General features: G+C 40.5%; 1 protein-coding gene across 1 annotated transcript in view; it reads right to left on the bottom strand.

Annotated features, from left to right (window-relative positions):
• The window catches only part of PREX2 (phosphatidylinositol-3,4,5-trisphosphate dependent Rac exchange factor 2), a 305,631-nt gene that overhangs the window by 57,383 nt on the left and 232,746 nt on the right, over positions 1-15,502 (bottom strand). The window contains exon 35 of the mRNA XM_018058434.1: positions 12,954-13,068. Within this exon, the coding sequence (XP_017913923.1) occupies positions 12,954-13,068 (115 nt within the window). The remainder of the gene's footprint in view (positions 1-12,953; positions 13,069-15,502) is intronic.

Here is a 15,502-nt window from a genome sequence, read left to right on the forward strand (position 1 = left end):
AGAAGACCTCTCAGGAAGAACAGATTTTGAAATATTCCAAGGGATTCCCAGGTGCCACTAGTGGTAAAGAACCCACCTGCCAATGCAGGACAGTAAGAGATGTGGGTTCAGTCTCTGGTTCAGGATGATCCCCTGGAGGAGGGCATGGCAACCTACTCCAGTATTCTTGCCTGGAGAATCCCATGGACAAAGGAGCCTGGTGGGCTGCAATCTATGGGGTTGCAAAGAGTTGGACACAACTGAAGCAACTTATCATGCAAGAAAGATGGGAAGAAATTGGCAAAAGCAAATTAGAGTCCTTCTGACTGAAGTTACCAGAAGCCAAGCAAAGACGTATTTGATTTTCTTCCTGAATGACTGAGAGAACTTCACACACTTGAATCTATATAAGATGGAACTTTGTCCTCAGTTGAAGTTGGGTGGTCTATGTAACTAGACAGCCAATTTACAAACAGAATACCCTGACTCTTCACATGAATTATGACTTTCAATACATCCATATTAAGTTTTCTGAGTTACAATTATGTCTTTTCTATCAAAAGCTCTGGGTCCAAGCCAAATTTCCTGACTGGTAAAGGGATAAGGTGATTTTCTTATCCCTTCTTTTGAAAGATGGGATATGATTCTTTTGAAAGAATCATCTAGAATGATTCACTCCCCTTCCATGGTCCATCCACTAAAGAAAAGGACTCTGGGATGTCAGCAAAAAGGAACTGAACAAAAGCAATAGGAAAAAGATTCACTGAGAGAGCTTGACTAGGCTGCTTTGAATGTATTTTTTAAAGACTGATTGTCCTTGTGCTCTGGTAGAGAAGTCAGCAGAGTTAAAAATAAGAATCAATCTTGCTTCCACAAGCAGGGACAATTTTTCCTCACAAAGTATATTTCCCTAACTGATTCTTCAGGGTGTGTTTATTTTTTCTTGGACACTTCCAGCTCTTTTTTATTCCAAAGGAAACTCTGAACACAAGGTACTTTGATCGTTCTTTTGCTTTGGTGAAAACAATAGCTTTTCTTAGCTTGCAGAGAGGTAATTTTCCTCAAATGTTGCTTTTTGAAGATGATTTTATCTGCTGCTATTTGTCAGCCAGAACATCTATTCATCCTGGATAAACTATCACAAAGAAGGCCTTATCACAAAAATGTGAAAACTCATAGTCAAGTCATTCTAATCCCCTTTGTTACCCTCACCTAAAAATTGAATTAAAATTCCTTTCATGTAATAATAAAATAAATTTAGACATATTACAATTTCCCAAGGGTAAACGAATTAGTCTTAATTCACATAGAAATAAGTATAGGCCAGATAATTAAATGAGATTATATGCATAAATATATTGGCAGCTCTATCATATTTTCAGAAAGTAACAGTGGCAAAGTTTAATAGAATTATAGCGTTTTTCAAATAAAGAAGAGGTATGTTGCTCTCAAAAGTGCCACTATAATTTCAACTTTGTCTGATCTTGCTCATGTGAAATTTATGAACCTTGGCTACATTGATGAATTTTCTTTAGAGAAGTCTCCAACAGAGTCAGCATCCATACCCTTCAAATGGCCCAGAATTTTCTGAATATAAAATGAAGTAGACTGGATCCTGGAATAAATTCAATAAAATGATAATATCCCACCCAAAGACCAATACATTGCAATTAACTGGATTTCCAATTCAAGTATTTTTACAGTACTTGTGCATGCATGCTAATTTGCTTCAGGTGTGTCTGACTCTTTGTGACTCTATGGACCGCAGCCCGCCAGGCTCCTCTGTCCACGGGATTCTCCCGGCAAGAATGTTGGAGTGGGTTGCCATGCCCTCCTCCAGGGGATCTGCCAGACTCTGGGATCGAATGGTATCTCTTATATCTCCTGCATTGGCAGGCAGGTTCTTTACCGCTAGCTCCACCTGGAAAGCCCCTTTACAGTACTTGTTATGTACCAAACACAGTGGTGAACTAACATGGTTGCCCTCATGTATACATCAGCACATAAATAACCTGCAGTTAAAAGAAAAGAAAAGAAAACACAGAGACTCTCAAAGTTTCAAAGAAGACACCAAGCAATTCCAGCTGAGGCAATCCCTGAAAGGTTCCTGCAGGAACACAGATTTGAGATGGGATGGGTCCTAATTACTGTAAGTCCCCTACATAGGAACATCCTCCATTCCAAAAGCTCGTTTGTAAGTTCAATTTGTTGACATGTTCAACAAAGTTAGCCTAGGTACCCAATTAACATAATTGGCTATATAATACTGTACTGTAATTGGTTTATAATATGTTTCACACAAACAATACATAAAAAACAAAAACAAAAAATAAAGAAAACATTTTTAATCTTCAGTACAGTACCTTGAAAAGTACGGTAGTACCAACTACAATAGTGCTGCTTTCACACTTGCTTCCAGACATCCTGGGCTTGCAACAAAGGTACTGTACTACAGTACTGCACAGTAAGTACACAGAAGCAAAACCACTTGCAGAGGACGCACTCACGTGACAGTGTATGCCAGACACATGGACCAGCTTACGTGACTGGGCATGCAAACCCACATTCACATCTTTGAAAGTTCACAACCTGAAGGTTCCTATGTAGGGGATTTACTGCCTACGCTTTCAGCACATGGAAATAGGGCTGGAGTGTGTCCTGAGGGACAGCTGGGTTGAAAGAAGTGAGGAACAGTTGATGGTATAGGAGGCAAAGGAGGGCATACGGATTCTGTTCATCCATTTGTTTCATGCCTTTGTTCCTCCTGAATTCCAGCTTCCAGACGCTTTATCTTTTCTCCTCAACCCTTCAGGACTTTTACTGATTCTTTTTTCTCTGTTAATCCTTAAGGAAATCAATCCTGAATACTCATTGGAAGGACGGTTGCTGAAGCTGAAGCTCCAATACTTTGGCCACCTGATATAAGGATCTGACTAATTAGAAAAGACCCTGATGCTGGGAAAGATTGAAGGCAAGAGGAAAAGTGGTCAACAGAGGATGAGATGGTTAGAGAGCCTCACTGACTCAACAGACATGTGTCTGAGCAAATTCCTAGAGATGGTGAAGGACAGGGAAGCCAGGTGTGCTGCAGTCCATGGGGTTACAAAGAGTCAGACATGACTGAGCTACTGAACAACAATTCTCTATGTTGGAAAATACTCCCTTCCCCACAACTTTACCTCCCATCCCCTCCTCCTTAAACACTGTAAATCCAGCTTCTCTTCCAGAGAAAAAGTCACTTACTGAATTCATTCCTGACTCTGACACTTGGTGGGGGTGAAGGGTGTGTCAAACACAAGTATCCTGCAGCTCCTTTAGTTTTACACAGTGCAAGAATATGACACCTAGAGTATAACTTTAATTTTGTAAACATAGATCCTTTACCCATCTCAGATATAGGAAAGAAACCTAGTACACTTTTAAGCATTATAAACAAATTCAAATTCTTTGCAGATTTCGTTGTTTTCTCCTGCTACTGAAGAATCACTTCTCATATAAAACAAAATATACAGCTCTGAAATCTCCATAACCTATTGAAAATATACATAAACTGGATATACACATTTAGTTTATAGCTAGTCTTGGCAAAACAGAAATGTGGATGTATTTCAAGGCATAAAAAATGGATTTCAGCTGAAGATTGGATGGAAAGCAAATATAAAACTGCTATAGAAGAGTTCACTATGCATCTGGAATGTTTCCAGTTAATTAAAACAGAATAACTCTAAAATCTGCAGCTTTATAAAGTGAAACAATTGAAAGACAAAGGCATTATCTGTATTTTAATTGATATTCTCTCTCTTGCTTGCTCTCAGATTTTATGAAGTTCATACTCTTGTTGATTTAAGATAGCTTGCACAGCTTCTCATCAACAGAACCAAAATTTTCCATTTCAAACTGGAGTATACCATTTACTATCTAAACAAGGAATGGGAAATACTGTGTTATGAGTCAAAGACTCTGTGGGAAGAAAAAGATGGGGACGGAAGACAAGTGCCTGTAACTGAGCAGGACCTTACGTCACTGTCCGGGGACAAATATCTATCCCCACGCCCTCCACCTGCCTCTTGCTTGTAAAAAAGGCCCCCAAGGCCTCCCCTGAGTTCCAAAGAATAAATTTAATCAGAGAAGTGAGAAAATGCAGAAAAAAGGCAAACAGTCAGGAAAGGCAAAATATTACTTTAGCCATTAAATAAAGTCAAGGGTCTTTAGTTCCTCCTTGAGAACAATAGATAATTTGTTGTTATTCAGTTACTAAGCTGTGCCTGACTCTTTGTGACCCCATGGACTGCAGCATTCCAGGCTCCTCTGTCCTCCACTATCTCCTAGAGTTTGCTCAAATTCATGTCCATAGATAATACCTCAAGCCATATCCCTTAGCTGTTTTGAAGATACTGATATGCTTAGCAGGTGGAAGAAGTAAACTGCAGACTGACCACAAACACATAACCCCAGACAGGCTGGAACCAGAAGGTTGATGACATCAGCTTTCGATCTCACCACCAACCAATCAGAAGACTGTACACAAGCTGATCTCACATCCTGTCACCCACCTCCCTCACTCTACCTTTAAAAGTCTGTCCCTGAAAGCCATCGGAGAGTCTGGGCCTTTTGAGCATTAGCTGCCTGGACTCCTTGTTTGATGCTCTGCAGTAAATGCTGAACTGTCCTTCACTACAACCCGGTGTCAGTGGACTGGCTTTACTGTGCATTACACTAGGGGACTCAAGTCTGGTTTGGTAATGAGCCTCTGACTACAGATGGAGTCAAAGCCTGAAGTCCTGCTATTCTTTATTTTCTCATGCTGTTTGATAGCTGTAGACGTGAAATGGTAGTAAGGCTATGCCATTCTTCATATATGTCTCATACCAGGAGAACATACTCACTTTTTTTCCCTTCAAGGTACAGAGAAATGACCCATTTTATGGAGATGCTATCATGGGAACAGCCAAACACAAGCATCCTTCTAGCCAGGCATTTCTCAGTTGAAAAAACTGTTCAAAATATATGACTCTGAGATTGATATTTGCGTAGCATTTCTTGCAAACCTAAACAAAATATCTATCATCCTTATACTTGTTATATAAAATATATTTTGGTTTTTAAAAAATCCTCTTTAAAGAAAATGTGTCATTCTATACCCAAAAAAGAACATACTTTAAGAGAATATATGCTTTCAATAATTTCCTTGTCTGCTTTCTATTAAGATGATGAATTTACATTGAGATACCCAAATTATAAGCCCTAAAATATTCAGTACAAAGTTGCTACTTCACCACACTAATAAATGACCTTAGAAACTAATATACAACTTGTTTCCTTTTGATTTTTCTCTTTTGCTTTAACGCTGACTTTATACTGAAAATGGTATTTGAAAAAAGCTAATCTAGACGCCTCAACCTGAAAGGAGCACTTTATAGAAGAACACTGTTCACATTCACATTTATCTCATTAGTCACCATGCAGTGCTGCTTTCTGCCAATAAACAGGATACATTAAAATGAAAGGGTTTGGCAATGATAAATTACATTTATGTAAGGTGGGGAAAAATGAGGCTAATGGGAATGATGGCTTATGGCCAGAGTAAATACAAAGGGGAGTCTGAGTTAGAAAAGAGAGAATAAAACAGTGAAGGTAAGGAATGAGAATGCCCCTCTCTGGAATTTCGTGGTTAGAATTTCTGAGTTAGACACTTTACATGCTGTACTTCTTAAGAATCGGAAGGAAATCAATCAAGAACATCATCTGACTTGGCACCAGAGGGTATATTTTAGAAGCAGCTGTTAGAAATTTCCGCTGGCTCAATCCTGTTCACCCGGAGAAACAACTAACCCAGGGTGTGTGCAGGCACTCAGTGCCAGGGCTCTGATGCACGAGGCAGACTCCTGAGGTACATGGCCTCATCTGTATTCCCCTGGAGACTGGAGGAGAAACAATCAGAACAGCCAGCTGGCCACCTCATGCTTCACTACTGCTTCCAGCAAGCTTCAACCATTTGAATTCTATTTGCAAGAGATGCATGAGATATAACTGGACAGCAGGAATTCAATAAAACATTTGCAATGGTCTCCTTCCTTACAATAACATCCGAACTCCTACAATAGCCTACAGCCCTTACATAACCAGGCCTCTGCACAGCTCTCTCAACACAAATGACCCTTCTCAACTTGTCAGCATTGCCCTGGCCACTTTTATCTTCCTCAGGCAAGATAAGCTATTGCCATGACCCCTTTGCATCAATTTGCCACTTTGGGAACGATCTTCCCCCATACTCTGGCAAGACCATCTCCTTGTGATTCAGGTTCCTTTCAAATCTTCTGTGTGGTTAGTCACGCCCGACTCTGTGACTGCATGGACTGCAGCCTGCCAGGTCCCTCTGACCATGGATTTCCCAGGCAAGAATACTGGAGTGGGTTGTCATTTCCTTCCCCAGGGGATATTCCCAACCCAGGGACTGAATCTGAGTCTTTGGCATTGGCAGGTGGATTTTGTACCACTGCGCCACCTGGGAAGCCCTTCTTTCAGATAACACCTAATTAAACTTCCTAACTAATCTGCTCTTTTAGTATAGCAACCAGTTTCAGATTTTCTTCATTGCACTTTTCATTATCTGCAATGCATTGTTTATGGATTAGCTTATTTGTTCATTTTCCATCTTGGCCATTCTCACAAGAATGGAAACCTCATGAAAATTCAATGAATAAATGATACAGAATCAAAGCAATTGGAGGCACTTGATAATCAGTTCAGTTCAGTCGCTCAGTCGTGTCCGACTCTGCGACCCCATGAATCGCAGCACGCCAGGCCTCCCTGTCCATCACCAACTCCCGGAGTTCACTCAGATTCAAGTTCATCGAGTCAGTGATGCCATTCAGCCATCTCATCCTCTGTCGTCCCCTTCTCCTCCTGCCCTCAATCCCTCCCAGCATCAAAGTCTTTTTCAATGAGTCAGCTCTTCGCATGAGGTGGCCAAAATATTGGAGTTTGAGCTTTAGCATCATTCCTTCCAAAGAAATCCCAGGGTTGATTTCCTTCAGAATGGATTGGTTGGATCTCCTTGCAGTCCAAGGGACTCTCAATACTCTTCTCCAACACAGTTCAAAAGCATTAATTCTTCAGTGCTCAGCTTTCTTCACAGTCCAACTCTCACATCCATACATGACTACTGGAAAAACCATAGCCTTGACTAGACGGACCTCAGTCAGCAAAGTAACGTCTCTGCTTTTGAATATGCTATCTAGGTTGCTCAAACTTTTCTTCCAAGGAGTAAGCATCTTTTAATTTCATGGCTGAAATCACCATCTGCAGTGATTTTGGAGCCCAAAATAATAAAGTCTGACACTGTTTCCACTGTTTCCCCATCTATTTCCCATGAAGTGATGGGACCAGATACTATGACCTTTGTTTTCTGAATGTTGAGCTCTAAGACAACTTTTTCACTCCCCTCTTTCACTATCATCAAGAGGCTTTTTAGTTCCTCTTCACTTTCTGCCATAAGGGTGGTGTCATCTGCATATCTGAGGTTATTGATATTTCTCCCAGCAATCTTGATTCCAGCTTGTGTTTCTTCCAGTCCAGCGTTTCTCATGATGTACTCTGCATATAAGTTAAATAAGCAGGGTGACAATATACAGCCTTGACGTACTCCTTTTCCTATTTGGAACCAGTCTGTTGTTCCATGTCCAGTTCTAACTGTTGCTTCCTGACCTGCATACAGACTTCTCAAGAGGCAGGTCAGGTGGTCTGGTATTCCCATCTCTCTCAGAATTTTCCACAGTTTATTGTGATCCACACAGTCTGATACCAAAACTTCGTAACAGAAAATTTGTTTGTCGTGTAAATCGTTTACTCCTCTCACTGAGATGGCTTCATATAGTAAAAAAAATTACAGACTTTAAAGAGAAAAAGTCTTTAAGTCCTGTTTTCACCACTTATTATCTGGGTTAACTTGTGCAACTTCCCTTTAAAATAGAGACTATAATATGGAACTCACTGGCTTATTAAATAATCTATGTAACTCACCTAGCATTGTGACTGACTTCTAATGTGTTCTTAAAAATTGGTAGGTATTACAGCTACAATATCTTTTCTTTTAAGGAGCAAATTTCCACCCGTTCTTTGCTATTCTGGAGAAATCTCTATAACTTCTGTGAAATCCTTTGTGCTTACCCTGTGCTTTCTGTGACAGCCCACTGGTCTTTTGTGCTGCTCAGCCCATCCAGGAACAGGCACATGACTCAGGTCTTGTCAATGAGACCAGGTATTTTGCTGAAAATCTTAGTTGGCAGGAGAGGTACACCTTCTCTTCTTCTCTAAATGCAATACTGGTCTGTGGTGACCACTTCTACCCAAAAGTGAAACAACTCTGCCTGAAAATGAAGCCCACAGAGAGGACAGGAATACCAAAAAGAGAGAGAAAGAAAGAGTATCTTGAAGCCCATATACCTGGATCCAGCTGTACCTGAAACACCACAGTCACTGAATATACTGGTTATATAAGCCATATTATTTTGTTTATGCCTGTTTAAGTGTGGTTTCTGAAACCTGTAATCTAAAGAATTTTAGAATCTAAAGCTTTCCAATAAGATAATAGTTTATCAATTTATCTACTTATGCTTGTTTGTTTTAAAACCTTTTCTGATATCTAATTAGTAAATTAACATTTGGAATGAAACAGTTTTCAGTGAAAGTGTTAGGCTCTAGGAATATGAGGAACTAGTGACCCCTGAAGGTTTTTTTTAACATGGACAATAACAGCCTTTAAAGAAATGGTCAAGGTCAGCCTCTGGGTCTGAAAACCAAGAACAGATTGTTCAAGAGCAACATCTGAGTATTTGAGGTTACAAGTAACAGGAAAAATTAAGGAAGAAATTAATACCTTTACTCAAGAAATCAGCAGGAAAAAATGGCATTACTAGGAGTAAAGAGGAAGGTAATTGTCTTCCTGTGCAAAGGAAATTTAATATTCAGCAAGAAGGATATATAGCAGGTAACTGCTGACAAGGGCATGTAATTTGTACCGAGTCTGTACTCTTAAAATGCTCTCTTCAGGAAAAGATACATTAAAACGTTTTCTTATGTTAAGAGGACAGCATGCAATGAATACATATGCTGTTTTTCTTAACAAAGAATCTTGTTGTTATTGTTCAGTAGTTCAGTCGTGTCAGACTCTATGTGACCCCATGGACTGCAGCACACCAGGCTTCCCTATCCTTCACTATCTCCCAGAGTTTGCTCAAATTTATGTCCTCTTTTTTAAAAATTATAAATATACACTCATATATAGCGAGTGTATATTTGTATTAAAAAAAAAAGACCCATAGGTGTACAAAGGCTATGCCCCATCCCCACTTTTCTCTGCCAGTTACAGCTAAATAATTTAATGCAACTAAACATATATTTACGAGAGCTTTCTATGCAAGATACTTCGATAAATGCAATGGGAAACAGCAAGATAAACTTACCCTGCATCTCAAAGAGCTTATAGTAGAATAAAGAAGATAAATAACCTATACACATAGCTGTATCATCAGGGATAATAACTGAATTCTGTAACAGCCATAAAGTAAAATGGAAGAGGGGAAGGATGAGCTGTCACCCATTTAGCCTCGGACAGTGGCTCTGAAATTTGAGTGTGATTTGATGAGAATCACCTGGAAGGCTTGTTCCAACAAAGAGTTGCTTTTAACAAGCTTGCAGATGACACGGATGCTGCTGGTCTGGAGGTCATACTTTGACAACTTCCCAATCTATGGAATTGGTTTTCAATTCTAGTAACACATTGGACTTCCTGGTGGCTCAGACGGTAAAAGCGTCTGCCTATACAATGCGGGAGACCTGGGTTCGATCCCTGGGTCAAGAAGATCCCCTGGAGAAGGAAATGGCAACCCACTCCAGTAGTCTTGCCTGGAAAATCCCATGGAGGGAGAAGCCTGATAGGCTACAGTCCATGGGGTCGCAAAGAGCTGGACACGACTGAGTGACTTCATTTTTACTTTTCTAGTAACACATCAGAATCTCCTAAGGGACTTTTAAGGGCTTCTGAGGTGGTGCTAGTGGTAAAGAGGCTGCCTGCCAATGCAGGAAACATAAGAGATGTGGGTTCGATCCATAGGTCATGAAGATCCCTTGGAGGAGGGAATGGCAACCCACTCTAGTATTCTTGCCAGGAAAATCCCATGGACAGAGGGGCCTGGTGAACTGTATTCCATAGAGTTGCAAAGAATCGGACACGACTGAAGCGACTTAGCACGTAAGGGACTTCTGAAAAACTGAATGCCCAGGGCTTCATCCTAGCCCAAAAATAAATGAAAAATATTTCATGAAGGAGACTATCCTAGAGCTGGACATTGAATCATATGAGTAGTAGCTTTATAGACAGGGGAGACAGGAAGCAGAAGCTAAGTGAAGTGTGAAAACTCAGGGGAGAAGGGAAGTAAAGGGTATGGTTAGAAATGAGGAAAGCACAGCCTGTCTGGCACACAGGCAGAGAAAGGAAGTCTTGGGCCAAGTCATGAAAGATGTTGGCTGCCTGGCAAGGGAGTCTGTGACTCTTTTTGGTGGGGGAGAGCAATAAGAAATCAACAAACGCTTCGAGTAGAAGAGTGACATGGTCAGACATGTGGGTTAGAACAACACTGCTCCTTGGCGATCGGGAATGAATGAGGATGCCAAAGCAACGCTCTAGTGGGATGCTGGTCTGGCGGTCATACTTTGGCAACTTCCCGATCTATAGAATTGGTTTTCAATTCTACCAACATATTAGAATCCTCCTAAGGGACTTCTAAGTCTTCTGAGGTGGTACTAGTAGTAAAGAATCCACCTGCCAATGCAGGAGACATAAGAGACCTGGGTTCAATCCCTGGGTCAGGAAGATCCAGTTTGTTTGCTCAAACTAGACTCGGGGGATGTATTGTCAGGGCCCACAGCTTCCATAGAAATGCTTTAATTTTGTATTCTTATTTGAAAGATAACCTATATTTTATCAGATATGAAAGCAAAAATTATCTTTTGTGCTAATGGTACTCAAATGAGAGGTCTTCACAAGATGTGACTTAGCTTCTTAAGTCAGTATTGCTTAGTCAGTGAGGGTGAAAGTCGCTCAGTCATGTCTGACTCTTGCGACCCTGTGGACTATATAGTCCATGGAATTCTCTAGGCCAGAATTCTGGGGTGGGTAGCCTTTCCCTTCTCCAGGGGATCTTCCCAAGCCAGGGATCAAACCCGGGTCTCCCGCATTACAGGCGGATTCTTTACCAGCTGAGCCACAAGGGAAGCCCAAGAATACTGGAGTGGGTAGCCTATCCCTTGTCCAGCAGATCTTTCTGACCCAGGAATCTAGACACAGTATTTGAGCTTCCCTGATGGCTGAGATGGTAAAGAATCACCAGCAATTCAGAAGACACGGGTTCAATCCCTGGGTTGGGAAAGATTCCTTGGAAAAGGGCATGGCAACCTCCTATTCTTATTTCCAGTATTTCTGCCTGGAGAATCCCATGGACAGAGGAGCCAGGCAGGCTACAGTCCATGCGGTCGCAAAAAGTCAGACACGACTGAGCACACATACACAGTATTTAAGAACTCAAGAATAACTATTTTTTTCCCCTGTGAAAGTCTATTAGATGTCTTTGAAAAATAACGATCTAGACAAGGTAATAGAATTAGAGCAGTCTAAGAAGCATCAGGATCTTCAACTAGATTTTAGGAGGAAAAGAAAATGAGAAATGAAAAAATACTGGGGGCTTTGAGGCTAAAGATGATAAAATGATGGTAGAGAGTAAAGAACATGGAAAAGGGACAGGCTTGTGTGAGACAGGGTTAGCGTGAGGATGCATTCACAGTGAAACAAAGCCAACCCACTGGTGGTAACCACAAGAACCAACCCCTTCCTGCACCAGGAATTTTAGGAATTAATTTATCTTCATGATTTGGCCATATTATGGACAAAACCAAAAAAAAAGAAAAACAACAGTATTTTTTATTTACTAAGGCCTAAGGAGAAGGCAATGGCAACCCACTCCAGTATTCTTGCCTGGACAATCAATGGATGGAGGAGCCTGGTAGGCTGCAGTCCATGGGGTCGCTGAAAGTTGTAAGCGACTGAGTGACTTCACTTTCACTTTTCACTTTCATGCATTGGAGAAGGAAATGGCAACACACTCCAGTGTTCTTGCCTGGAGAATCCCAGGGACTGGGGAGCCTGGTGGGCTGCCGTCTATGGGGTCGCACAGAGTTGGACACGACTGAAGTGACCTAGCAGTAGCAGCAGCAAGGCAGAACAAAGTCTTTTTTCTTTTAAAAATAAAATTAATAATCTGTCAATAATTTTAAAAGATGGCCTATTATCAGAGTAATTTATAAAAGGGAGATACATAGGCTAATAATTAATTGAATATTAAAGCTTCTGAATTATAACACATTTCCCTTTCACTTATTGCACTTAATTTTTCCCTGCCATTGATAATGATATCAGTAAGATGATTTTTAGAGGAAAAACAATAAAATGCAATGCTACTTGAAAGTATTTGAAAGTAGATACTTTTCCCAATATCAAGCAGTACCTGTTTTATTTTATCTTCTATGTTAAACATATTCACCTCTTGGTATAAGGTACTGGCTGTTTGTTGTTTAATGGTACATAAAGGAAACTATTTTACCTTTAAACCACTGAATCTCCTAGGAGACACTGCTATAAAAGATCAATGGTTTTATTTTCCTGATAATGGTCTGCTAAATATTTAATCTCTTGATCTTTCTAAGAAATTAAGACAATAGCATGAAAGTTTTAAAACTTTTTCTAACTTATTTGCAAAAAAAGAACCCATTAGCATATCAGAAATATTAAACCCTAAAGAGGAGGACTTTATATCAAAAGAAATATCATGATTAATCATCTAACGAATAATTGCGAAAGCTCTATTCATCGGCTCTTGTTACAATATGAAAACCTTTTTTAAAACTGAACAGTGACATACCTGAGCTTCTGGTTGTACTGTTTGACCTTTTCCAAGGAAGCTGCATTTATCTGAGCTTGAAATTCTTCCACCGAAACATTGTCTCTATAATAATATCCTTCCATGCTCTCCAGTGCTGTGAAAACAAGTAAATGTACTCTTCATGTGATTGTATAACTCAGTTCTCTACATTTAGTGTCACTTTATTATTAGTAAATCTCTTCCAAGTCGTGTCTGACTCTTTGCGACCCCAAGGATTGTAGACTACCAGGCTCCTCCATCCATGGGATTTTCCAGGCAAGAGTACTGGAGTGGGTTGCCATTTCCTTCTCCAGAGGATCTTCCCAACCCAGGGATCAAACCGGTCTCCCACATTGTAGGCAGACACTTTACCATCTGAGCCACCAGGGAAGTCCTTAGTAAATGCATTGAATAGCACCAAATATGATCACATATACAAGAAATAAGGATCAGTTCAGTTCAGTCGCTCAGTCATGTCCAACTCTTTGTGACCCCATGAATAGCAGCATGCCAGGCCTCCCTGTCCATCACCAACTCCCAGAGTTCACTCAGACTCACGTCCATTGAGTCAGTGATGCCATCCAGCCATCTCATCCTCTGTTGTCCCCTTTTCCTCCTGTCCCCAATCCCTCCCAGCATCAGAGTCTTTTCCAATGAGTCAACTCTTCGCATGAGGTGGCCAAAGTACTGGGGTTTGAGCTTTAGCATCTTTCCTTCCAATGAACACCCAGGGCTGATCTCCTTCAGAATGGACTGGTTGGATTTCCTTGCAGTCCAAGGGACTCTCAAGAGTCTTCTCCAATACCACAGTTCAAAAGCATCAATTCTTCAGCGCTCAGCTTTCTCCACAGTCCAACTCTCACATCCATACATGACAACTGGAAAAACAATAGCCTTGACTAGACGGACCTTTGTTGGCAAAGTAATGTCATTGCAAAAATGAAAAAGTAGGAAGTCAAGAAACACCTGGAGTAACAGGCAAATTTGGCCTTGGAATATGGAATGAAGTAGGGCAAAGGCTAATAGAATTTTGCCAAGAGAATGCACTGGTCATAGCAAACACCCTCTTCCAACAACACAAGAGAAGACTCTACACATGGACATCACCAGATGGTCAACACCGAAATCAGACTGATTATATTCTTTGCAGCCAAAGATGGAGAAGCTCTATACAGTCAACAAAAACAAGACCAGGAGCTGACTGTGGCTCAGATCATGAACTCCTTATTGCCAAATTCAGACTTAAATTGAAGAAAGTAGGGAAAACCACTAGACCATTCAGGTATGACCTAAATCAAACCCCTTATGATTATACAGTGGAAGTGAGAAATAGATTTAAGGGACTAGATCTGATAGATAGAGTGCCTGATGAACTATGGATAGAGGTTCATGACATTGTATAGGAGAAAGGGATCAAGACCATCCCCATGGAAAAGAAATGCAAAAAAGCAAAATGGCTGTCTGGGGAGGCCTTACAAATAGCTGTGAAAAGAAGAGAAGCAAAAAGCAAAGGAGAAAAGGAAAGATATAAGCATTTGAATGCAGAGTTCCAAAGAATAGAAAGAAGAGATAAGAAAGCCTTCCTCAGTGATCAATGCAAAGAAATAGAGGAAAACAATAGAATGGGAAAGACTAGAGATCTCTTCAAGAAAATTAGAGATACCAAGGGAACATTTCATGCAAAGATGGGCTCGATAATGGACAGAAATGGTATGGACCTAACAGAAGCAGAAGATATTAAGAAGAGGTGGCAAGAATACACAGAAGAACTGTACAAAAAAGATCTTCACGACCAAGATAATCATGATGGTGTGATCACTCACCTAGAGCCAGACATCCTGGAATGTGAAGTCAAGTGGGCCTTAGAAAGCATCACTACGAACAAAGCTAGTGGAGGTGATGGAATTCCAGTAGAGCTATTTCAAATCCTGAAAGATGATGCTGTGAAAGTGCTGCACTCAATATGCCAGCAAATTTGGAAAACTCATTAGTGGCCACAGGACTGGAAAAGGAGTCAGTTTTCATTCCAATCCCAAAGAAAGGGAATGCCAAAGAATGCTCAAACTACCACAAAATTGCACTCATCTCACACACTAGTAAAGTAATGCTCAAAATTCTCCAAGCCAGGCTTCAGCAATATGTGAACTGTGAAATAAGGTTAAACCAGTCCAAAAACAGATTAAAAATCATTCTTGGGCTCAAACATTTGGCAATTATCTTTAGTAAGTAGGCAAAGCTAATTTCTAATTTAAACTGTCAGGACTTCCCTGGTGGTCCGGCAGTTAGGAAGACTCTGTGCTCCCAATGAAGGTGGCCCAGGTTCAATCCCTGGTTGGGGAACTAAGATCCCACAAGCCACAACTAAGCCTCAGTGCTGCAACTAGAGAAGCCCATGGAATGAAGACCCAGCACTGCCAAGACAGATGAAAAGAAAAGAACTTTTAATAAATTCTGTCTTCTAGTTTTAAAAAAGTTTTGTACATGTTTTTGTGAAACTGAACTCAAACTTCATATATATTTACACATATATATTATTTATACTCAAACTT

Source organism: Capra hircus, chromosome 14, assembly GCF_001704415.2.
Source record: "Capra hircus breed San Clemente chromosome 14, ASM170441v1, whole genome shotgun sequence".
NCBI classification, from domain to species: Eukaryota; Metazoa; Chordata; class Mammalia; order Artiodactyla; family Bovidae; genus Capra; species Capra hircus.